At 51.9% G+C, this 24,841-nt stretch overlaps 3 protein-coding genes across 5 annotated transcripts; all 3 read left to right on the plus strand.

Annotated features, from left to right (window-relative positions):
- The first annotated feature begins 1,944 nt into the window (after window positions 1-1,944).
- On the plus strand, window positions 1,945-16,010 carry POLR1B (RNA polymerase I subunit B). Its single transcript, XM_062489498.1, has 14 exons — window positions 1,945-2,040; window positions 3,808-3,954; window positions 4,808-4,940; window positions 5,973-6,109; window positions 6,577-6,800; window positions 7,525-7,696; window positions 8,613-8,784; window positions 9,571-9,852; window positions 10,420-10,553; window positions 11,013-11,183; window positions 11,782-11,938; window positions 12,581-12,777; window positions 13,175-13,428; window positions 14,214-16,010. Exons 1-14 carry the CDS (start codon window positions 2,011-2,013, stop codon window positions 15,091-15,093), a joined length of 3,090 nt encoding a protein of 1,029 aa, XP_062345482.1. The 5' UTR covers window positions 1,945-2,010; the 3' UTR covers window positions 15,094-16,010.
- A 175-nt stretch (window positions 16,011-16,185) lies between these two features.
- CNPY3 (canopy FGF signaling regulator 3) lies at window positions 16,186-21,449 on the plus strand. 2 transcript variants are annotated; one of them, XM_062489499.1, is made up of 8 exons: window positions 16,186-16,243; window positions 16,387-16,698; window positions 16,946-16,981; window positions 19,797-19,920; window positions 20,058-20,154; window positions 20,511-20,633; window positions 20,819-20,936; window positions 21,072-21,449. In XM_062489499.1, the coding sequence occupies exons 1-8, from the start codon at window positions 16,192-16,194 to the stop codon at window positions 21,275-21,277; spliced, it is 1,068 nt and encodes a 355-aa protein (XP_062345483.1). In that variant the 5' UTR covers window positions 16,186-16,191; the 3' UTR covers window positions 21,278-21,449. The 2 variants fall into 2 exon arrangements, with proteins under 2 accessions (XP_062345483.1, XP_062345484.1); XM_062489500.1 differs by lacking the exons at window positions 16,186-16,243; window positions 16,387-16,698; window positions 16,946-16,981 and adding an exon at window positions 17,912-18,062.
- A 468-nt stretch (window positions 21,450-21,917) lies between these two features.
- Window positions 21,918-24,137, plus strand: GNMT (glycine N-methyltransferase). 2 transcript variants are annotated; one of them, XM_062489502.1, is made up of 6 exons: window positions 21,918-22,153; window positions 22,302-22,429; window positions 22,742-22,859; window positions 23,398-23,497; window positions 23,649-23,770; window positions 23,863-24,137. In XM_062489502.1, the coding sequence occupies exons 1-6, from the start codon at window positions 21,948-21,950 to the stop codon at window positions 24,032-24,034; spliced, it is 846 nt and encodes a 281-aa protein (XP_062345486.1). In that variant the 5' UTR covers window positions 21,918-21,947; the 3' UTR covers window positions 24,035-24,137. The 2 variants fall into 2 exon arrangements, with proteins under 2 accessions (XP_062345486.1, XP_062345485.1); XM_062489501.1 differs by having other exon boundaries at window positions 22,742-22,855; window positions 23,355-23,497.
- Window positions 24,138-24,841: the final 704 nt, after the last annotated feature.

Below are 24,841 nucleotides of genomic sequence, written 5' to 3' on the forward strand. Positions count from 1 at the left end.
GACCTTGCAGCAATTGCTCTCATCCAGGATGTGCCTGGGGTGTCAGCTGAGCTCTCATAAACTCTAGGGCAGAGGAGAATGGGAAATTTTCCCCATCACAGTGAACCAAGGAATGTTCATTTTCTGGGGTGCTAGACCCATCCTTCTCCTCAGAAGGGAAATTTAGATAATGCTGGGTGGTAGAGCCACAAGTACAGACGATGCAGCTATTCATACCCTGCCTTTCTAGCTGGGCTTGGGGGAGGTAGTGTTTCGGGGACACTTGAATCCTCTGTTTGCTGAATTTTTCAGGAATAAGCAACATCCTCTAGAGGAAAGCATGTATTTTCCACCTTCTCTCAAAGTGACCCCCAAAGTAAAGCACAGAAGGTAAATGATAAAGGACAGAGAGCACAGTGCCTAAAGTTTTGCCCAAAATACTAGCTACAAGGTGGAGTAGAGGATGTGTATTGCTGAGGCCTGGGCATTGCAGCCATGGGTGCACCTTGCAAGTGATGCTCACAAGCCCCTGTGAGACTTTTGTTTGTTTCTTTTTTTAGGAATATACAACAATAAATGTTTTCTAGTTTATTTCAGCTAAAAGGTCAATAGAAAAGGTCTTACTCTCTTTCCTGAGCTTTCACCCAGGATACTGCTGGGTTTCCAGAAGACACCTACCACGTTGCAGAATGTCTCTAGTCTTAGTTGTATCCCTTCATGTCATCCATGAAGAATTTCTGGCCCAGGTGTTCTGGCTGCGTTGTCCAGCAGGGTCTGGTCCCACTGGACTCTGGGTTTCAGGTAACTCCCATGTGGCTTGTTCCATATGAGCTGGTCATGTTGTGCTTCTGCTGAAATCTGGTGGCTGCCCACAGTCCATGGAGAACGCTGGAGAAATTCCAAGAAAGGCTCAAACGCTGATTTCATCCAGGTGACTGTGACCAGTGTCCCTCAGGACTGCTTGCATGTCCCTGCTCCCAGCATTTCTTGTTCTCCACACACGGCTCTCTCCCGGGAGAGCAACGCTGTGCCGTTCATAATCCTGCTCCACGACAGTGTCTGCTGTGGCAAACCTTGGGATACCCCGGTGCCGAGAGGACGTGGGGTACACGTCAGGCTCGGGATGGTGCGCCCAGCTGCTCTCCCGCCAGCATGTGCATGTGGGGCTGGCGAATGCCTGAGCTCCCGGCTCTCCGGTGAGCTCACATTTATCCACATCTCTCCTAACCCATCATTAAAACATGCGAACCCCGCAGCCTGTGGTGTTTCCTTGGGATAGCGGCTCCCTGGGCTGTCAAGTCCCCAGGGCCCCGGGAACCGGCTTCACATCCTAGGCTGTCCCGGCAGCGGTGGGAGCTGGGGAATTGCGGGGCGTTCGGGATTCCGGGCGTGCGGAAGGGGCAGGCAGAGAGCGACGGGGATGCGGGGGCGTCCAGGCCGCTGCCGTTCTTGGGCTCCCGTGGCTGAGCGGGGAGCGGGAGAGGCACACGGGTGGCTGGGCCGCGCAGGGAGGTCAGGAGCAGCGCACCCTCGGAGGAGGGACGGAGCTGCGGGGCGGGGATTGGGGACGGGAGCGCTCGCCGGGATCCGGGACGCGCGCCCGCGGAGAGGTGCCGGGAAGCGGCGCGCACGCGCGAGTCCCCCGCACGCGCCGCTTCCCGTGAGGAGGAGCGCGCGGCATGGCGGGCACCGGAGCGGAGCCGCGCCCGGACCCGCACCGCCTGCGGCCGCCGCGGCGCGGCACGACCCAGCGCGACCTCACCGGCGCCCACATCGAGTCCTTCAACTACGCCGTCAGCGAGGGCGTCTATCGCGCCGTGCAGGTGTGCGGGGCGAGGGGCGCGGGGCCGGGCCCTGTCCCTCCCCCGGCGCGCTGACCCGGTGCCATTGCAGGATGTGGCCCCGGTGGAGTTCGCGCTGAAGGACGCGCGGCTGGCGCTGACGCTGGTCGGGGTGTCCATCGCCCCTCCCGCCGTGCCGGCCGGGACGGTGTGCCAGGAGAGGAGGGTGTTCCCGGCTGAGTGCCGCGGGATGCGCAGCACCTACCGCGGCCGGATCACGGTAAGTGTTCGCCCCGCTCACGCGTGTCCCTATCCTGGGGGCACCCGTGTCCCTGTCCCGGCTCTCCACACCCGTGTCCCTGTCCCGGCCGAGCCCTGTGCTGTGGTTAATGCCCCTTCCCGGCTCACCGGTCTCACGGGGGTTCCGGGAGCGCTGACCTGCGTGGCCTCGCTGCTTTTCCCCGCACATTAAGCTTGTCGTGTTCCCGGCCCCTCTGCCCCTTCTTTCCCGTGTCACGTTTCTCCCTGCGAGCAGCCAGCCAGCTTGGAAGACCTTGGATGGAGACCTGTGTCGTCCCAGAGGGCAGCTTCATCCAAATGTTGTTTCTGCGGGAATCCAGGTTTCAAAAGCAGCATTGTTCCCCCACAAAAGTCCAGAGCTGTAAATCTCTCCTGTTTTCCTGAAGTGTTTTGAAATTTGCCTGGAGAGGAAGCATCCCTAGCAAATATTTCTGTTTAAATGCTGTCGTGTCTGAGCTGATTGCTTATGTTGAGGCACCTGGTACAAGGGAATGCTTGCTTGGAATTTCAGTTTTTTGCTTGTTTTCTTATTTCTGGTTGTTTTTTGTTTCCCTGAAGCTCTACGCCTTACCGTGATAAAAGCCACTCTAAGTGCAGTACCTTAGCTGAAAGTGAAAGTGGGGGAGTGTAGAGTGTTCACAGCTGTATTCTCAGAAATTCACTTAAGAATTTCCTGAGACAGAGCTGATTTTATTTTTCTTACCTGAATTATTTCCCATCTTTTTTTTTGCTTGTTTATTTGTTTTCTCTTTCTCTCTCCCACTGTCTGCTGTTTAATTATTTTTGAAATGTTTGGAGCAGTTTGCTGTGCCTTGTGGTTGAGAAGGCTTTGCCTTCTGCTCGAGCAGGTTAACCTCTCCCATTCCCTGCCCACGCACAGCAGAAAACAGTCAGTAATTATTCCTTATTTCCACCTTGCTACTTTAGCTCAGTATCCCTCCCTCAAGAGCCCCAGTCTGCTGAGCAGCTGTGTGCACCCCTTGTCATCACTTCAGGTGTAGACCAGACTACAGCAGTCCCTTTGTAAGGCTGCCCCGTGGATTTAAAAGGGCACAGTAGCATTTCCCTTCAGTTTTCTAGTAATTTCTGAGACTCAGTTTACTCATTTTAGCTGCTGCCAGGTGTCGAACCGGTGTTGTTGTTGTATTGTAGTGCCAATGTCTCTTTCCTGAAGGACAGCAGCTCTTTCAAAGCCTGTCATTCTGCACGTAAAGTTGGGAGTTTTTGCTCCCACAGTCTTCCTACAGACCCACTGCCACAACTTGTTAATAAATTTTCTTTCCTGTGTGCTTTTCTTTCTTGCTTTTCAGATCACTCACGAGCATGCTGCATGAAGAAAGGAAGGATTTCATCAGGTCTTTTCAGGGCATGTTTGCTCTCTTTTTCTACTTCTAACTGTTACCTTCTGAGGTCTCCTTTTCCTGTCCTCTGGCTGCCTTTTTCTATTTAGGCTGTTCTTTTGAAGGGTCTGGAAGGCAAAGGAGGCCAGACCAACCTTGTTCTCTCACCCAGCAGCTTCTTTACCTGACTCTAGACTTGTATGATTTTCTTCTGTAAGCCTATGTTGACTGTTCCCCAGCGTGTAATCTTTAGGCATGTATCCACTGGCTCTCCTTTTTTTTTTTTTTTTTTTTTTTTTTTTTTTTTTTTTTTTTTTTAATTGCTACTACCATTTTACAGTGATACGAGTCTGTTCAACTGCTAAGGGCAATTTAACTTGCTTACTGTTGGTGTTGTATCATTTTAGGCTGACATTAGCTGGTCAGTGAATGACATGCCACAAGGAACTATCAAACAGCCCTTAGGGTACATTCCAATCATGGTGAAGTCCAAATTGTGCAACCTCTGTGGTTTTTCTCCACAAGACCTTATGCAGCACCATGAGGAAGAAGAGGTAACGGGGATTTTGAGGGTTAGGAAAGTCTGTGTTTTACATGAGCATTCTGTCAGGTCACCTTCTCTTTGCAGGGCTTGAACATTTATATTTTGTTTCAAGTTTGACTTCCCGTTTCCTCTTGAAGACAGATTTATGTGTATTGGGGCTTGATGAAGCAGCTTGAGAGGTTTGCAGCCATGGCTGCTCTTGAACAGAGGGATCTGTTTGGTGTCAATACCTGCAGTTTTGGTGTAGAACCTCTCAGCTGCTACACAGCAGCTGAGAGTGCTGTGAAGGGGACTCTGCAGAGAGGAAGACTTGGAGAACAGGCATTGAAAGAGACATTTCCATTCCCAGTTGTCTTTGTGCTGCTTCTTCCCTGTCTCCCCAGTAGCATGTTAGCTGTCCGTAATTGAATACAGAATTATTTAGCACTGCATTTTGAACTCACAAAAGAGGAGAAAGCAAACTACAAAAGAAAGTCAGAAAAGTAAACTTGTATGTGACCAGACAGAGATCTTTTGCTCTGAAATCCCCTCTGGTTTATAAACTCAAAATGAGAATTTTAGAGTGCTTATTTTAAAAAGTTAATGTCAGCTTTTCAGAGATGTTCCATTGATCACAAAGGTTTTTTCTTCCTCTAAATTGTGGAATGTGCATCCTTTTCCTTGCACTCTTCTACATTTAGACTTCATAAGCTCCTGCTAAGGAGTGGAGCCTTTCCAAAAGCAGTGCTGAATCATGTCTTGCTATTTTCCATTAAATGTTTGGTTTTATATGTATAATATATAGTGCAGGCAATTTTTATGCTTCTCACAATGCTGGTTCTGAGTTTCTAAGTATATTAAAATGATTTTTCTTCTCCTGCCAGGAAATGGGAGGCTACTTTATAATCAATGGCTTAGAAAAAGTAATCAGGATGCTGATTATGCCCAGGCGAAACTTCCCTCTTGCGATGACAAGACACAAGTGGAAAAACAGAGGCCCTGGTTTCACAGAGTATGGTAAGCTCAGCAGTTTGCTGCAGCATCCTAGTAGCAGCTGTTTCAGGACAAACAGGAGTGACCATCTGTAGCTAAATTTTGGTAACTTGTTTTGTTACAGTTCTTCTCTAATGTTAATATTTTTTGCTGCACGTACGAATGAAGGGTAAACACACGACCATGGTGGTACAAGCAAGAAGCAGGGACTTGGCTTGTGGGAACTGTCTGAGCTGCCCATGGGGAGCCAAGGAGATTTTATTCCAGGCTTTGCAGCACTTGACGCCTTTTGTTCTGTGGAAGGTGTAACTAAAACCCCACCTTTCAGTACAAGTCAGTGTAATCCACTGAACTAATTTCACTGATTTTTGTCTATACTTCGTGGTGGGAGATTTAATATCCGTGAAGGACAGAAAACTTGGTTCGTGGCTGCACCTTCCCTTTGTCGTGTATACTCAGCAAAACCACTTTTAAATTTAATTAAGCCAGAAAATATTAGATTGCATTTTAAACTCTGGTGTTGCCAGTTGCTGATTTGACTGGACTGTTGTGCTTCAGTACACACTGCAGTTTCACACCCGTTTATTTCAAGGCAGTGCCAGATTAGATAGTCCTTTTTTGTTTTGTTTTTCTTTGTCCTGCAGTGGATAGTGTGGAGCAGGATCAGGAAGCACTGCTGCAGCACTGCCACCCAAACACAGAGACAAGAGTGCACTTAGGAACAGTACCTTGTGTGTTATTCTATCCTACAGCCAGAGGTTACAAACAGGATAGTCGAGGCCTGGGTCTTTCTTTAAAAACTTTCTGCATCTTCCAAACCCCTCAGCAAATGTGCTGGCTGTCCTGAGACACAGCCCTCTTTAGCTAAGAGCTGAGTTGAGCTGATGTGTCTATTTGAAGTGGCACACTGACACTGAAGTGAGCAATCTGCCTCATGTTCTCAGCCTTCAAGTACCAAAGTTTCTCTCATTAATTGTCTCACATGTCCTTGGACACGATGCAGTGATGCAGCCACTTGGTTTTGTGCAGCTCATGCTGATGTTGTGATTTTTGTAGGGGTTGTGATGCACTGTGTCAAGGATGAGCATACTGCAATAAATATGAACCTTCACTACTTGGAAAATGGCTGTGTCATGGTGAATTTCATTTTTCACAAAGAGTTGTTCTTCCTCCCCTTGGGATTTGCTCTGAAGGTAAGCAGTAAATGCTTGTGCTTTCTGTATTGAATAAATACAGAAGTTTTGCAGAGCATTTTTATTTTAAGCAATGAGAAGCTAATTCCACTTGGATTATTTTCAGTCAGCCTTCCTTTTCTGGTTGGAGAAACGTCATCCAAACTGTAACACTATAATCAAACACTCAGTCTGCAGCAGAAGAAATGTCTGCAGGGACAAGGGATGAGGGGAGAGTCACACTCTCAGGTTTTGTGGGGTATTTCTAATGAATGGTCTGGATGGAGATCATTATCTGTGGATGAATATCCCCTGCATTCCTCTCTAAGCATCTCAACCCCACAGCATTTTGCAGTTTTCATTGTGGAAGGGCATTTCTAGAGCTCTGCAAACCTATATCATGGGGTGCCTTAGTTCTTTAGCTGTATTTTGTAGGCAGACATTGTTATGACCTTATTTTTCTGACCTGATAAACTTCTGTCTCTCAGGCATTAGTTAATTTCCCAGACTACCGGATTTTTGAAGAGCTGGTGAAAGGAAGGGAAGATGACTCCTTTTTTGGGAACTGTGTTACTGAGATGCTGAGGGCAGTGGTGGATGCTGGCTGTTTGACACAGCAAAACGTCCTGGATTACCTGGGAAAGAGCTTCAGAGTGAAACTCAACCTGCCCGAGTGGTACAGCAATGAACAGGCTGCAGATTTCATTTTGAGGTCTGTGTCTGGGTGTGATCCAGTGTCATTGTGTTGAATTTATAGGCATATGTGAGAGTATTATGATGATATGTATTTTAGTGGATAGACACAAGTATTCCCTAAACACTTTCACAAGAAGGTGACAGTTTTTATTTCGATGGGATTTTTTGTGATGTCATTGATTGAAAAGCACAAAGGATGAGGAAGAGGAGGTTAAAGCTAGCTCTATGACTGCTTTAGGCTCCATTTGTTGAACAGAAATACTGCAGTTTATTCTCAGTTTCACACAATCTCTGTGAATTCTGAATAATTTTTATTGTTTAAAATGGTAGAAAAGAGATGCTTTAAAATCTTTCATTAAGTGAGTTTGAAATCAGTGGAAGAATTGGCTTTGAGACTGTCAGTGTGGCAGGCATTCAACTAAAAACAATTCATTTTTCTGGTAAAGTAGGTGTTTGCTCTTCCTTTAGGAATTAGGTGTGGTTTTCCTTTTTTGTTTGTGCTAGACTGGTGCTCATCCCACAGTTTTCCATACATGGCTTGATAGCAGTGGATATTTGGAGTTTCTGTGACAGGACACTGATAGTGCTAAGGGAAATATTTTGTAGTTAACTTCTACTTGCCTTGTTAGGCTTTTTATAGAAAAAATAATTGGTTTACAGTTATTTAGGAGAAACCTGAGGAACATGAAGCTAGCATGAAGAGATCATGGTGGTTGCCCTTCTTCTTTTTCCTCCTTCAGCAATTGTATCTGCATTCACCTGACCAATAGAACTGAAAAATTCTACCTGCTCTGTATGATGACCCAGAAGCTCTATGCTTTTGCCAAAGGGGAGTGCATGGAGGATAATCCAGACAGTCTCATGAATCATGAGGTGCTTACCCCAGGACAGCTTTTCCTTATGTTCTTAAAGGTAAGGTCATGGCTCCCACATCTTCAGATTTCTTGACAGTCAGCATGGTAACATGCTTCTGACTTAAACAGGTAACTTACTACTCATCTATTTCAATTCAGTTTACAGGGATACCTCATTTTGGGATGCTGGGAGGAGAGTAGTTGTGTTCAGAAGCTTGACTGTCCCATGGAATTCACTGTGGAATAGTAGTTCTCACCCCCAAATAGGATAATTCCCTAAGTTATTACATAATTCTTTAATCTTTCTTTTCCCCTTCAGCCAGAATTTTCTCTAGCATTGTTTTGTTGAAAGACTTTAAGAAACTTGAGTGATTTGAAAGTGAACTCGGGGAAGCACTTCAGTGCTATATAGAGCAGCTACCAGGAACCAGAAAAGGTTGCTTTCCTGCCTAGCCCTTGCTGTCAGATCAGCAGGGGAGTTAACAGCCCCTTTTTTTGAATCCTAATCTTTTTTTTAAGATCCTAAATAGTGTAAAGCATAAAAAAATTTTCTCATTTCTATGCATTTCTAAAGCATACAGTAGATACAGTGTACACTGTGTGCAGAGATATCCTTGTGGTCATATGGTAGGTACAGTTTCTGCTTTGGGTTTTGTCTGTGCTTTATGAAATTCTGTTATTGTACTTCATTTGCCAGCCTCATCACTATTCTGGGTGGAAGTGATTGCCAAGCTGTTGGGTGGGTGTTTTCCTTTTAGTTCTGTGTTGACATACACCATGAGCATCTTGATAGAATGAAGTCAGTGTTGGAAACAAGTCTGGAAAACTGTCAGTTCCTTAGAAGTTGTCCATCTTGCTAATTTCAGAGGAGTTCCACAGCACGTGCAGCTGATGTGCTTGATTAGAACTGATGTTCTAATTTGAGCCTTTCCCTGTCCTGTTTCAATTTTAAATCTCTCACTTTTAAACCGTAGGAGAGGCTTGAAACCTGGCTGCAGTCTGTTAGGTTTGTTTTGGAGAAAAGAGCAGAAAAGGCAGATATCAGCCTGAATACAGACAGCCTGGTGAAAGCATTCAGCCTGGCACCAGACTTCACCAAGCCATTTGAGTACCTGCTTGCAACTGGTAATCTGCGGTCTAAAACAGGTAAATCTGCAGCCTTAAGATGCCTTTTTTTCCCTGTAAAACAGAATGAGGAACACTGTGAAATTGAGCTCTCAACTGGAAACAGGCAGATGTTGTGCACTGTAACTGAATTGCTAAAAGGGGTTTGAAGAAAGGGGCAGTTGAGGAAAAAGGCAAGATTTATGCACAAGCATAGGCGTTGTGTATGGTATAGAACAGGTTGGTTATGAATGCAAAGCCTCTACCCAAGTGAATAGGTGAAATGAAATTTAGCATTGTCCAAAACAGTAACCATAATTTGATTTGCTTTCCCAAAGGTTATTTCTTCTTAGGATGTGCAGTGTAAGACAGAAAAGGGGCATTTTTTATCAGAACTGCCCCATTCGTTATGTGAGCTTAAATTGTTTGCTGATGTATGTTCAGATTTATCTGATGCTTCCCTGAAGTGTCCAGTATGACAGTGTTGTAGAGGGGGGGGGGGGGGGGCACTAGAAAATGAAATCAGATTAAAAACCTGAAGAATTTTGCTAAAACATACCAGCTGGAAATTCCTAGTCCCTTCACTGGCAATTGCTTCCACGTGTTTGTAAAAGGAACTAGATTTTAAGGAACAGGTTGAAATTTGAAGTCTCTAGGTGTCTTACAGGTCACTGAGTTGGCTGTGCACAGGCACCTCCCTTGTTGGGGTCCGGTGTGAGCATCTTTAGGAGCTGTCAGTGAAGAACAAGAAACTGTCTTGTAACATCATCCTGTATTTGTTAAGGCTGGATGAGGTCCTGACACAAATCTCACCTTTTTTTTCCCTAGGGCTGGGCATGTTGCAGGCCAGTGGTCTCTGTGTGGTGGGGGACAAGCTGAATTTCATCCGCTACCTCTCCCACTTCCGCTGCATACACAGAGGGGCAGCGTTTTCCCAGATGAGGACCACGACTGTCCGCAAGCTGCTGCCCGAATCCTGGGGCTTCCTGTGCCCCGTGGACACCCCAGATGGAGAGCCCTGTGGGCTGATGAACCACATGACAGCTCTGTGTGAAATCGTTACCGAGATGGTGCCTGTGATGGACATTCCACCTTTGTTATGTTCCCTGGGTATGTTTCACTGGCCTGATGGTTTAGTGAAGTGCTCTCCTTTGTTCCTTCCCTGCCCTGCAGCCCTGTGCCTGGGGAAAGGTTCTCCACTCAGCACACTGATCCTGAGAAGGTAAAATCGGGTTTGACCTGTACGTACTGGGCTGTTCTTAGTGGTCAATAACACATTGCTTGTACAGGTACATCGGCCTGAAAATTCAATGTCACTGTCTCTCAGCTGTGTGCTGTAGTGTGAGGATGTTCCCTGAAGCACTAGGAATTTCTCACAGCTCTAAGAAACTAGATTAAACAGTAACTTTTTAATTACTCGATTTGAACTGCAGTTCACTTGTGATTACTGCAATAATGAGAATCCTTATTTCAGTCAGAAAAATGGGGAAGGGATTGACATTCTAAGTTGTAATTTATTTCTTTTTTCTATTGAACCTGTCTATGGTTTTGCCAATAATTTTTTTGATGTCTCAGAAAGTTTCTTGGTGTGAACTGACAAGTGCAGAAATAACTTCTGTGTTTTGTTTGCTTTTTTTTTTTTGGGCCATTCCTTCCATCAACCCCCTCTTCCCACAGGTGTCACCCCCATTGATGCAGCTCCAAGCCAGCCTTACTCAGAGTGCTACAGAGTTGTCCTGGATGGCTCCATGGTGGGCTGGGTGGAGCGGGAGTTGGCTCCTGAGATTGCACAAACCCTGCGCCGTTTCAAGGTTTGTTGTCTTGTTTGAAATGTTTCTTAACTAAACACCAACTTGCAGTGGTCAGAAATATGAATGTTTGGAACTTCTTAGGCTTCCAGTTCTTCTTCTTTTTTCTCTTTTATTTATTTTTTTTTAATCTGGCCCAATAAGTTATCTTTGGCTGTATGTTAGTATTGGAGTGTGCTTTTGTGTTACCTTTTTTTTTTTTTTCATCCATGTGTTTCCTCTGTTGGTTTATGAAGTTAGAATTTTTGAAAGAACATTTTCTTGGAAAAGGTAAGTTAAGACATATTCTGTCTTTTTTTTGTGGTGGAGGTTTTTCTAAAAGTATTTTTAAGAACTCTTTTCTCTGTAGCTTTTTATTAATGGCTACACCTGTGGTTGACATTTTCATTGTGTGGCCAGGTGGATGCAGTTTAATTAATCTTGTTTAACAGTGTCTGGACTGTTATTTCTTTGCACCAACAGATAACACAAGAGAAGAGATTTCCTGCACGGGCAGAAGTGGTCCTTATCCCAATGACAGGAAAAGCCAGCCTGTATCCTGGGCTGTTTGTTTTCACTAACCCTTGCCGGATGGTGCGGCCTGTCAGGAACCTGTCCTATGGAAGCAATGAATGGATTGGGACTCTGGAACAGGTGAGATTTGCATATTCCCATGTTACAGAGCTACCTGGCATCAAAAATTAGTTTGGAAAATACAAAAGGAGCTGAGGATGAGGCTTCTGTTGAAGACCTAGAATAGGTGATGAAAGGGTTTTTTTTCACTCCTGCAAATTGATTTCTGGTAAATGTCATAGCTGGGCTGTAGAGATCTTGTTGAGATCTTCAAGTCTGCTCTCGGTATTAACTTTGTGAAGATTCGAGGTGAAGGATTGCTGTGTTGTGTGTACCATGTCATCTTGTTACATCTTGTGTTACATCCTGTTTGCCAGATGGCTCCTGGGCAGCCAAGCAGCGGATTGCTGGGGAGCTCATCCACTTGAAACTGTTAAAGTGGGAGACAGAAAGGAGGGCACGTTACTGCAGTTCTGTATTTCAGGCTTTCTTCCCTTGCAGCTGATCTGTGATACGTGGTTTACCAGCTGTCTGATTCGTCTTGCTAATGCACTACAGTGCAGACAACAGCCACAGCTAAAACTGAAATGGATAGAAAGCCATCAGAAACAGCTTTGTTTCGTTTCCTTCCCTTTAAAAGGAGGAAGTGAACAAGCATTATCCAATTTGATGTTTCCAGATCTTCATGAACGTGGCCACAGTGGAGTCAGAGGTGGTGCCTGGAGTGACCACTCACCAGGAACTCTTCCCTCACAGCATTTTGAGCGTGGTGGCCAATCTCATTCCCTTCTCCGACCACAACCAAAGTCCACGGAACATGTACCAGTGCCAGATGGGTAAGTGCTGTAGTACCCAATGCTGCAAGACCCTGGGCAGGGGCATTAACACCTCATTAACACCTCTAGTATATTGAATTTCTGAAAGTATTATCGGAAAGATGTCCTTAAAACAGTATCTCTTTCTCATACTTTTCTGCAAGTGGCAGTATGACTGTTCAAAACTGTTTCTTTGTCAGGATATTGATGCTGGCAAAATAGTTATGAGAAGCAAATAAAAATAGTAAGAAGCAAATATTTTTGGCCTGGAAATGCATATCATGGGCCTCACCCTGGGAAACGTGGGGGAGGAGACACACGTACATCTCCCCTCAAAATGACAAAACAAAACAACACACACACAAAAAAAAATCTCAAAGTAAGCAAAACCAGAAACACCACACCAACCTTAGTGGGGATTTTTAAATTGCAGAAAAGAAAACAAATATGCAGAAAAGAATACAAAATTAGGTGTAGTTCTTATGAAGTGCTGTGAAAGGAACTGAGTATTGTGGTTCATAAAAAAATTATAGCTGGGCTTAGGGCAATTATTAAATTCCAAGGGGTTTAAGATTGATAATCCCTCTAAATTTTTAAGTATTTCCAGGTTTTTTTCTTAACATATATGGAGAAATAAATCCAAGCTTCCCTCCTTCCCTCCAGGAAAGCAGACCATGGGGTTTCCTGTTTATAACTACAAGGATCGCTCGGATAACAAACTGTACCACCTACACACCCCCCAGAGCCCTCTGGTGAGGCCCAGCATGTATGACTATTATGGGATGGACAGCTATCCTGTTGGCACCAACTCCATTGTGGCTGTCATCTCCTACAGTGGCTATGACATGGAAGATGCAATGGTAAGTCACCCTAGGGAAAAAATCCTGCTGACCTGTGAAGGAGTTTGATGTGGGGCACTGGGAGTAGGGGTGATACTCGGCTGAGAAGACCCTGCTTTCTGTCTCTGCTGGCCCTCACACTTTTTGGGCAGATTCAGCAGCATAGTGGTTGTGTTATTAGAGCAGGCAATGCTGGAGGTGGTGGGAGTGCAGCAGAGCTTGCTTTGTCTGAGGCAGTGGCCTTCCAGCTTTGAAAAATAACTGGGGTTATTCAAGGCTTGAGCTTTTTGGAATAGCGACTTACTGGAGGGCCTTAAAAAAGCAATTCCTATTTTGATCTGATGCTTACCTTTTGTAAATGTTTTATTTTCTGAAGTTATCAGCATGCCTTTAACAGGCTTTTGTTTCTCCTTTTTAGATCATAAATAAATCTTCCTGGCAGAGAGGATTTGCTTATGGAAGTGTTATCAAGGTGGAGAGCATTGACCTTTCCCTTAAAGCCAGCAGGGCAGGTGACAATTTAGTATTTGGCATCAGGCCTGGTGATCCAAACGTTGGGGAGAAGTTGGATGCTGATGGATTGCCTTTTGTTGGGTCTATCCTGCAGCCTGGGGACCCCTTCTACAGCTTCATGAACCTCAACACAGGGGAGACCTTCACTGTGTACTATCCGTAAGTACAGCTTGTCACTCCTGGCTCTGCTCACCCCGTGGGGAGAGCAGCTGGCCCTTTCCCTGCAGATGTTCCCTTTTCTCCTCTCAGAACAGTGTCCATGGTGTGGCAGAGGGCATCAAGTTCATGGTGTAGGTGACTCTCGGGCATGTACCACATCTTTTCTCTAAGCCAGCCTTTGCTGGTTGTATGTGGACATGGTAACAGCTAAGCCTGCAGCAGACCCCTGGCATGTGGAATATCAGCCTGAGGGCTCATTTGGAAGAGGAGAACACCCCTGAACAAGGCACTTGTTGTCAAAGCTCACACTTGGCCTTCCCTTTCTGCTCTGAACTTCCCTCTCTGCTGAAGAGCTGAATCAGGTTCCTTATTTTGGGATCCCATCAGTATGGTGTGAATTTATTGGTGGTAGGGAGAGGAGCTGCTGTCTTAACACAGTGGAAATGGCAGTGGGATGCAGTTTATCAGATACAAAGTGTGATACAGATGAGCCAGGTTGGAAATGATCCTTACTTTAAATCAGGGGTGGCACATTACCTGATCACCTGAAGGTGGTACCTGAATGGCACTTGGAAGATGCCTTTGTACTGCTTCCTTGTCCTGATCCTTACATAGTCTGAGTTCCCTCACTACTGAGTAGTGCTTTGAAGAATGGGGGTTTTTCTCAGCTGTCCCAAGGCATTTTATGTAAATGGTTCAAGTTTTTTGCTTCATTTTCCTTTTGAAACTTAAAAATTATTAGCAAACTTGACACCTTTGCTGCGATTGTTTTTCCACCTACACAGAAGCAAGGAAGTGGGCATTGTGGACAACGTTAGGCTGTGCAGCAACGACCGCGGCACTGGGAAGTTCAAGAAGGCTTGCATCACTGTGAGGGTTCCCCGAAATCCCACTATCGGAGACAAATTTGCCAGCCGTCATGGACAGAAAGGTATCCTGAGCCAGCTCTGGCCCGTCGAGGACATGCCCTTCACAGAGAACGGGATGGTTCCAGACATCCTCTTCAACCCTCACGGCTTTCCCTCCCGCATGACCATTGGGATGTTAATTGAGAGCATGGCGGGGAAGTCGGCAGCCCTGCATGGGGTCTCCTACGATGCCACTCCCTTCACCTTCACCGAGAAGAAGTCTGCTCTGAAATACTTCGGTGAGACCTTAGCAAGCGCAGGCTACAACTTCTTTGGGACGGAGAAGATGTACAGCGGCATCAGTGGGGTGGAGCTGGAGGCAGAGATCTTCGTGGGGGTGGTGTACTACCAGCGCCTGCGCCACATGGTCTCCGACAAGTTCCAGGTGAGGACCACGGGTCCCCGAGATGCTGTCACCAACCAGCCTGTCAAGGGGAGGAACGTGGAAGGCGGGATCCGCTTTGGGGAGATGGAGCGGGATGCTCTGCTGGCCCACGGCACGTCCTTCCTGCTGCAGGACCGCCTGTTCAACTGCTCCGATGGCTCCGTAGCCTACGTGTGCACAAGCTGCGGCAGCATGACCTCCCCTGTGCTGGAGAAACTGTCCCACTCCTCTGTGACCAGCAGCAGGAGGTATTCCTGCTCCGTCTGCAGCAAGGTAGATGCCATCGAGGTTGTCCCTGTGCCCCATGTCTTCCACTACTTTGTGGCTGAGCTGGCGGCCATGAACATAAAAACCAAGCTCAGTGTGGAGTAGCTTGGTCCTTGGCATGGTGACAGTGTAGGAGGGAGGAAGCACGTATCAGGTCATGTCCTTGTCCTTCAGTTTCAGGTATTAAGTCAGTTCTCAGGTTCTTCAGAAGAATTCAAGATTAATTTGATGTTTGTATTGCAACAGGGTCGTTGCCAAGCTGTAGGGTAAGGAAAGGTGGCTCTTTTGGTTTGTTTGGACTTCCTAAAGCATCACCAGCTACTGAGAGGTGTATGAAAATCAGGCAATATTGCTGCTCTCCCCAAGCTCAAGCTGGGTTGAGAGGGATGGGGTTCTTTGAGTGTGGACTGAAACTGTACTTTTGGAAGAGGTCATAAAACAGCATGAAGTGAATGCTGGAAATCACAAAAAATTTTGGGTTTTTTTTTTTTTTTTTTTTTTGGATAAAATTATTTGAAAAACACATGGCTTAATGATGGTAGGTTTGTGTTAAAGTTATTGTACATGTTTTGTTTTTCTGTATTTCAATACAATGTGCCTTGAATCATAAAGAGTCTCAAAGTCCTGCTGCGTGAAGCCACAGCCTTGATTTGACTGCAAGTAACCAGGTGTGTCCTGGAAGCGTTCAGTGTCACCAAGCCGAGTGGGGCTGGGCTTTTGGGGTTTGTTTTGGTGCATTTGGCTGAAGAAGAAAAAAGCAGAGGCATTTCCAGCCTGGCTCGTCTATGTTCATCATAGATATTTGTAGGACTGGGTAAGGGTTAGGGTTTGCTCCCTCTAAATACACAGCAGCCGCCACCCCGAACAGTGCCTGGTGTCCTCCCTTTCCCTCTGCCCGCCCCGGGACCGCGGGGCAGAGGCTGTGCCCCGGCCACAGCCGTACCCTGCGGACGCACAGCTCTTGGGTAGTTTCTCCCGGGACTTGGCGGGCAGGGGACGGTGGGAGTGTTCCCCGGGGGCGAGGCGCGGAGGTGCAGCACCCCCGGGGCCGGGACTCGCTCCGTGGCACCATCGGGAAGGATCGGCGGCCCCGGCGGGGCGGAGCGGAGCCGTACCACGGGCGGGGGAGCGCCGAGCCAGCCCCGGCGATGGGCGGTGCAGCTGGGGGCTGAGCCCTCGGCAGCCCCGTGAGCTGCAGCTGCCATGGAGCCGCTCCGGGTGCTTCTCGCTGCCGCTCTGCTCCCGCTACTGCCCCGTGAGTACCCCCGGGACAGACGCAGGAGGAGAAAAGGCCGGCTGCCATCCAGCCTGGATGCAAAGGCTGAGCTCTGCCGAGCTGGCAGCCGTGCTGGGTGGGATTGTGCGGGAAACAGTGTCCCTAAACCACGTCTCCCTCAGCTGGCAGCGCCGCCGTGCCGCTGCCTACGCTGACCCGGCCATTGAGCATGGTGCTGGCCGGGCAGCGCCGGCAGCTGGTGGTGTGCGTGGTGAGCGACCTGGCCCCCAGCTCTGGCCATGCTGTCTGGATCTCCGGTGGGAACGGTAGCATCCTGCAGTCGTTTGCCTATGGGGCCTCCCAGGAGGATGGTGGCACCGTCTGCTCCGTCTCCCTCCTTTCCAGTGAACCCCCGCGCGAGAGGGAACTTGCTTGCCATGTGGGGGCCAACAGGACCTCCCCGTCCCACAGCTCCAGCCCCATCCGCATCACCGGTATGACCCTGCCGCCACGCCACCCCCTCTGCCTGCCTTGGCCACTGCTGCTCAGCCTAGTGGGCGCGCTGGTGGCCCCCGAGGAGGGAGGTTGGCAGTGCCTCTGGGGCCGGCAGGGAGCAGGTGTGAGTTCCTAGGGGCAAACGTTGCTGTCTCGCTCACAGGAAGGGGTTTGTGGCCAGCCCTGCCTGCCATGCACCTGGCGCTGGGCTGCCAGCACCTCCCCAGCTGCTCTTTCATCCCACAGGCAACGAGGAGGTGGCAGAGCTGTGTAGCACAGCTGGTGAGTCTGTGCCTGGTGGGAATGTCAGCTGCCAGGGAGAAAGCCCTGGCAGTGGCTTGGCTGGGGCTAGGTGGTGATTGGGATGGGTTTTCCTACAGTGTTGTGGGACTAGGGAAGAGGGAGGAAAGCTTCACCTTGGGGAAACTAGGTCAGAGCCAGCCGGCCCTCAAGGACAGCATGAGGGTGACCTGAGGTGCCTCTGGGATCCCAAGTCTGCCCAAACATGGCCCTATGGGCAGGCCTGGAGAGGACGTGGAGGCAGTGGAGTGTCTGTGGCAGGCATCACTTCACCCTTCCATTGCAGTGTCACCGGCCTCTGCCTTGGCAGCCCTGCTTATGGCTGTCCGTGTGGTGTTGCTGAAGGTCTTGCTCTCCGATGCTGTCTTCACCTCCATCCTCCTGGCCTAGAGCTGAGGCGTGGGCAACTGCCCATGTCCGAAGGGTAAGTCTCCCTGGTTTAGTGTAGGGGTGTGGAAGTCAGTGGAAATATTCTGGAGACTGGAGAGAGGACCCCCAGACGGAGGAGGGAGGAGACCCACTCGGTTGGGGAAGGTACAGGATGGGAATCTTGGTATGTGAGAACAAGAGAGAGGGGGCTGACAGGTTTCTATCGGTGGCAAGGCCCCGGAATTACCTGGAAGATGGGAAGGAACCCCAAATTATCCAGAGGTAGAGAAAGCGCCCCAAGGCACTTCGGGGGGGGGGGGGGGGTGGTAAAGTCTCCGGAATTCCAGAGGCAGGGTTGTGTGGCTGCCCCGAGGGGTGCCCGCTCCCGCGTGCGCGCCCCTTCCCACGTGGGCGCTCGGCGGGACCGCCCGGGGGCGGTGCCACGGGGGCCGCGCGCCGCTGCGATTGGCTGGCGGCGGCCGGCGGGGATTGGTCACGCGGGTCACGCGCGCCTCCGGCATTGGCCGGCGAGGCGGGGTCGCCATGGTAACCGGGCGTGGCGGGGCGGGAGCGCGCCCCGGAAACGGAGTCATGGCGGCGGCGGCGGGGGCAGCGGTGCTGATGCTGCTGATGGCGGCGGCGCCGGCGGAGGGCGACGACTCGGACTGGGTGCGACTGCCCAGCAAGTGCGAGGGTAAGTGGGGCCTCGGGGGAACCGCGACGATCCGCCGCCGCCCGCTGGCTTCTCGGGCCGCGGGTGGCTGGTGCGGGGCTGCGCCCCCGCGGGCTATCCCTCTGCCCGCCTCCTGCCCGCGGGCACCGCTGCTCCCGGCAGGCACTTGATCGCCCGCCCGTTCGCAGCTGGGACTGGTCGTGTGTGCTGCTTGTATTTCGGTCTCCGTGATGCTTTTTGTCTGAGTATCCCTTTGGTTCACAGGCAGTCCAGGGTAGGTCACGACGGACATTTGCAGTGCAGTTTCTTCTGTCTTTGCTGTGCAGGCGCGTGTGGAGCTGGACAGCAAAGAGAAATTAAATTTAAAAAAAAATAGGGAATTCTTTACAAAGCTTTCCCTGTCGGGGAAGCAGCTCTGGAGATGCTGATGTCCGAGTTCTGCTGTGGCAGCAGCATAACCTCAGAGAAGCATCGGAACAAGCACTGACCACACACTGCTCCTCTTCCTGCCCAGGCTTGGAATCTATGTCAGTGCATAGCAAAAGCTGCAGGAAGCATCTGGATAACTGGACTCGGCATTGAGCTCTCCCAGCATATGTGGGGACAGTGCAGCAGGTGTGGTGTGGAGGGGGACATCCTTGAGGCCTGAGCTCCAAGGGTCTGCGGAAGGAATGATCATCCCACCTGAGAAATGGCCGCAGTCACCTCCAGCCCCTGGTGCCAGCAGACAAAGGATTGTGCAGGAGGTGGCCACAGGGCTTCTAAATGTGTGCGTGGGAGCTCTGGAGAAGCCACCTTGCTCTCTTCCTGCCTGGGGTATCTCTCAACTCATATAATTGTCTGGGAGAAGACAGTGGCTCATTGCTGACTGACCGCTCCTGCTGGAGCTTGGTGCTTCTCCTAAAGTGGAGCTCGAGGAGGTGGCTCCTGACAAACAGCCTCACAGCACTGGACAAAGCTTTCTCCAGCTTCCTGAGACCCTGTCTTTGGGGGAGGAATGGCCACACCAGGCCTGGTTTCCTTCCTTCCACATTCCCACTTGTAAACCCCTAAGATATTTCTCCTGCTGTCCCTTTCTATAGCTCTGTTGGGTTCTTTTTTTACAGAAGAAATAAAGGGTTTTTTTTCTTTCTTTCTTTCTTTCTTTCTTTCAGTTTTATAAAAATACTCATGCTTTGTGTTCTGAATCTGTTGGTGATATGGTCTCTGCTGCAGGCAGAGCCCCAGGTTGTGTTGCTGGAGCTCACAGCCAGCACCTTGTCAGGTCACCCAGACCACTGAACCCTGCCAGCTGCTCAGTCCCCAGCACAGTCCCAGTGTCCCTAGAGCACTGAGAGCACAGAACCAGTACCAGATGGGACGTGCTGTCATCACGAGGAGAAGCTCAGAGCCACACTGGGGCTTGCATTGCGAAAAGACCCTGTGTTCTTCCAAAAGGAAGAGAGAAGCTTGTGGCAAGGAGGTAGAGGGTTTTTTTAGGGGGGAAAGCTGCAGGCGTAACTGTGCTTGTGTGACCTGCTGTGGCACAGCAGCTGGTTTATACCAAAGCATTGGTTTGGGTACTCCTGCTTCAAGTGTTCTCCAGTGGAAGCAGCTGAGCCATTCCTGATTATTTCTTTAGATGGCCAAGATGTGTTTTGTGCTCACAGCAGCTTTGGTGTGCCCAGTTCCTGGGGCTGGTTCTTGCTGCTGTCCCAGGTGCTCTGTCAGAACAGTGACACCCCCTTAACCACTTGTGCTCTTTCCTTCCCACAGTGTGCAAGTACGTAGCCGTGGAGCTGAAATCTGCCTTCGAGGAGACTGGCAAGACCAAGGAGGTGATCGACACCAAGTACGGCTTCCTGGATGGAAAGGGCTCTGCTGTCAAGTACACACAGTCGTAAGTGGGAGTGGGATGGAAGTCTCTTGCTGCTGTCTCTGCCTCTGGAGCCAGAGGCTTTGGGAAGTTCACCCTGTGCCCTGGCTGTTGCTGGGGGCCATGGCAAGCCTGAGCCTTTCCTCTTCTTCTCTGTGCAGGGACATCCGGTTAATTGAGGTGACAGAGAACATCTGCAAGCGGCTGTTGGATTATAACCTGCACAAGGAGAGGAGTGGCAGTAACAGATTTGCAAAGGTGAGGGCCATTCCTCCAGCTCCTGCTCCCAAATGTGCCTCACCCATCCCTTCACTGCCAGAGTGACAAAAGAGGTTCATTCTTCCCATCCCCTGCTAGTGACTGGCACGCAAGGCCCCAAAGTCAGATGTGGGGTGCAGGAGCTGTCCTCCTCTTGGGTTTGGGACCAGGTTTGCAGAGGGGGACTCGATGCCGCCTGACCTCCCCCCGTGATGATCCCTGGCTGATGCCCCAGGGATCTGGCTTACCTTCTTTCTGCATGGCTGGGCAGAGTTGTGTGGCTGCCACTGGGAGGGGAGATTTGGAGTACTCCAGGAGGAGCACCACCTCACCCAGCATGGCTCCCTCCCTCACAGGGCATGTCAGAGACATTCGAGACCCTGCACAATCTAGTGCACAAGGGTGTCAAGGTGGTGATGGACATCCCCTATGAGCTGTGGAACGAGACTTCTGCTGAGGTGGCTGACCTCAAAAAGCAGGTACCCCACCCTGTGAGATTGGTCCTTGGTGGCTGCTATGACCTTGTAGGCTGGAGTGGAGGGGGGGAGAGTATCTAAGGGTGTGATGCTGGGAGCAGGATGTTGGCAGGACCTGTGGCAGAAGCCTGGCCCTGGTCCTGCCGTACCAGTACGTGTCTGGAGCTGGGCTCTCCTCTCTGCCCTAGTGCGATGTGCTGGTAGAGGAGTATGAAGATGTGATCGAAGATTGGTACAGGCACCACCAGACAGAGGATCTCTCCCAGTTTCTCTGTGCTAACCATGTGCTAAAAGGAAAGGACACAAGTAAGTCCTGGCTGCTGCCAGGGGCTGAAATAATCATGGCATGCTCAGGAGGGCAGAGGAGCCTTGCTAAAGCGTGGGGAGCCCTGCCTCTCCTTCAGAGCCCCCTCTGCCCCTCTGTTCCCCTCTTTTCCCTAGGCTGCCTGGCAGAGAAGTGGACTGGCAAGAAGGGTGATTTGGCAAGCGTGGGGGAGAAGCAGAGCAAAAAAAAGAGCGGGAAGAAGAAGAAAAAGGGCCATAAGGATGAGGGCGAGGGAGCTACCAGCCTTCCGGACACAGGGGAGGCCCTGGAGGGGGTCCAGGAGCAGGCTCCGCTCACCCACAGCCCAGCTGATGAGCTGTAAGCACGCAGCCCCTGCCCCCGGGGCCGCCCGCTCCGGGGTTTCACCCCGCCGTGCCTATGGGTACCAAAGGAAGAGGGACTTGTGACTCGGGGGAGACCGGAGCGCCTGGCCCTGCCTTGCCAGCCTGGGTGCTATCCCGTGCTTAGGTGTGACGGAGCCGCGGACCCAGCGCTGCCGCATCCCTGCCGGGGGCTCCAGCTCCGGGAGGCCGCGAGTGCTGCCCCGCCGCCGCTTCTTCGCACGCCGCCGGGACTGTAAATAAAGACGTTTTCCCCAGAGTCGCCGCCGCCACTCCCGGCCCTGCTTCTGCCGCTGCTGGGTGCGGGGTGAGCGCTGCTGATGCTGCTGCGGACCCGCGGTCCGGGGCGGCCGCTGAGGACCGGGCCGGGCCCTGACCCCGCCGAGGCAAAGGTCGGGGCCATGAGGGGGCGCGGCGCGAGCGCCGCCGGGCGGCGCTGATTGGGGGGGCGGTGGCCGGGGGAGGGCGTGGCCTGGCCGGGGGCGGGAGGGGCGCGGCGCGGGCGACGATTGGCGGGGCGGCGGGGGCGGACGCGGCGGGGATTGGCTGCCGCGCGTGGGCGGGGCGCGGCGGGGGCGCGGCACAGCGAGGCTGAGGGGCCGCGGCGGTGTCGGTGTGCGGGTCCGTGTCGGTAGCGGCGGCGGTGGCGGCATGGTGGACAGCGTGTACCGGACGCGGTCGCTGGGAGTCGCGGCGGAGGGGCTGCCGGATCAATACGCGGACGGGCAGGCGGCCCGCGTGTGGCAGCTGTACATCGGGGACACGCGGAGCCGCACGGCCGAGTACCGCAGCTGGCTCCTGGCGCTGCTCCGCCAGCACCGCTGCCGCTCCGTCCTCGACGTGGCCTGCGGCACCGGGTGAGGCCCCACAGCCCCCGCACCCGCCCGCCTCCCAGGTGTCCCTTCCCTCTGCCCGGGGCTACCCGGGGCCTCGCTGCCCCCGGCCGTCCCCAGTGCCCCTCTCCCCCTCGGCTGCCCCCGGCCCCGCTGACAGCCATGTCCCCAGGGTGGACTCCATCATGCTGCTCGAGGAGGGCTTCCAGGTCACCAGCGTCGATGCCAGCGACAAGATGCTCAAGTACGCGCTGAAGGAGCGCTGGGAGCGGCGCAAGGAGGAGCCCTTCGACCGATGGGGTGCGGGGGCTGGGGGCCGGGAGGGGCCTTCAGACAGTGACACTCTCCCCAGCGCACTGCCCATGGCCCCTCTCAGTGCTCAGGCCATTCCTCTGGGACTGCCGCTGGCCGGGTGCCCTTGCTGCGGGGACCCGCCAGGGCCGGCTGCTCGGCGAAGACAAGCCATGCGTCTTCGCCTGTCTGGCCGCTGGTCAGAGGCCAGAGCCAGCACCCACAAGGGCCAGGGAAGGTCTGGGTGATGCTGGGATGGGGTCTTGCAGGCAGGGGAGGCTGTTGGGGGTCCCTGCCCTCATCCATTTCCATGTGCTGCAGTCATCGAGGAGGCCAACTGGCTCACACTGGAGAAGGACCTGGAGAAGCCAGGGGATGGGTTTGATGCAGTCATCTGCCTCGGGAACTCCTTTGCACACTTGCCTGACTTCAAAGGTGAGTTGGGGCAGGGGAGAGGAGGGGGAGCACCTCTGTATGTGTGCGTGGTGTCTTCCAGCAAGCTGAGAACGTGTCCTAACTCATGGCATTAGTGGGATGGGATTACACACAGTGCAGGTGCTGCTTCATGGTGCTTCTCCAGGGAGGATGTAGCTGAGGCCCCACTGCCTCAGTCTGTGACATGAGTGGACCCAGTAAGTTCCATGGTCACAGTGGAGGTTTGTGCATCAACGTCACATGCTGGCAAGGCTGGAGGCACACCCAGACTTGTGCCACAAAATCAGGTGGTGGGTTTCCTACATGGCATGCTCTGGTCCAGTGAGGCTGAGAACATGCCTGAGCTCATGCCATGGGTGGGGCTGTGGGTTCTCTAAGCTGAGATCTGGGGGTAGATGATAGGGGCAGGTATCTGTGTGTGCATGTGTATGTGTGTATGGGTAAGATGAGGGCATATGGGCTGTGCCAGTGCTTGGAGATGCCATAGTTTCTTCTCCAGGGGACCAGAGTGACCACAAGCTGGCCCTGAGGAACATTGCCAGCATGGTGCGGCCCGGGGGCGTCCTGGTCATTGACCACCGCAACTACGATCACATCCTGGCCACGGGCTGCGCGCCACCGGGCAAGAACATCTACTACAAGGTCGGTGGCTAGCAGGCCCTGCCCATCCCAGTCCCCTTTACCCCAGCCCCGTGGCCCCAGCGGGGCCAGGCAGGGCAGGCAGCAGGATTGTGCCCAGGCTGGGGGACACCGAGTTCCCACAGGACACAGATGTCCTCCTGTGGTCTCCCAGAGTGACTTGACCAAGGACATCACCACCTCAGTGCTGCTGGTAAACAACAAGGCACATATGGTGACCCTGGACTACACGGTGCAGGTCCCCCCCACTGAGGCGGGGGCAGATCCGGAGCTGAGGTGAGAAGAGCTGCAGAGGTGGCTCCTGGCATGGGGGGTGAGGACACTGTGCCCCATTGTCCCCCTGCCTCACCAACACTGCCTCCTTGCAGCAAGTTTCGGCTCTCGTACTACCCGCACCGGCTGGAGGCCTTCACAGCTCTGCTGAAAGGTGCATTCCAGGGAAAGTGCCAGCACAGCGTCCTGGGTGACTTCCAGCCCTACACACCGGGACAGGCCCACGTGCCCTGCTACTTCATCCACGTCGTGAAGAAGACAGGCTGAGGGGCCTACGGAGATGGGACTGTGGTGGCTGAGAGCTCCAAGCAGGGGGTGGGGACATGGCTGAGAGCCACCTGGGAGACCCCTCCCCTCAATTAAGAACACTGGTGAGAGCTACCTGCAATCATGGTCCATGTGTCCCTGTGTGGGCAGGGTATGGGGCAAGGGGGACAGCCACAACCTCCTCAAGACTCTGTGGAAGGATGTGCTCAGCCTGGGGGTGGTACAGGATGGGTGCAGGCACAGCTTCCCTGCCAAGACCCCAGCTGCAGGTGCCAGCATGCCAGCAGTGTGGGGCTTTGGGGGCCTGCTTGAAGAAGGAGGGGTGAGCTGGCTCCCAGGTGGTTGCACATCCCAGCCGAGTCCCTGCAGGACCGCTCACAGGAGTGTGCCAGAACCTGTTTTTTCACGTGCGCCTCCCAAACAGGTGCTGGCTGGTTTTTTTTGACGCTCCTCAGTCCCACAGAGGGGTCCCCATCACCCACTGGAGCTCCCAAAGTGGGGAGGCTCCATCAGTACTTCCGCTGTGGTTGCAGCTCCCTCTGTTCCACCCTAGGGAAGATGTGGTGCCCAGATCCAGCAGTGCGGTCAGGGACAGCCCTGCCTGAACACGCTCAGGCACCAGAGCCACAGGGCTCCAGGCGTGCACCAGCTGGGGACTCACACCTGGAATGGCAGAAGCTGCTGTGGAACCAGCCCTTAGCAGAGGAGCTCCACAGGGAGCAGGCTCTCACAGCCCTGCCTGGCCCACGGATGCAGCTGTCAGCAGGCTCAGTGCCTACAGCAGGTGGGGCAAAACCCAGCACCAGC

The sequence above is a fragment of the Cinclus cinclus genome, chromosome 3 (assembly GCF_963662255.1).
Source record: "Cinclus cinclus chromosome 3, bCinCin1.1, whole genome shotgun sequence".
NCBI classification, from domain to species: domain Eukaryota; kingdom Metazoa; phylum Chordata; class Aves; order Passeriformes; family Cinclidae; genus Cinclus; species Cinclus cinclus.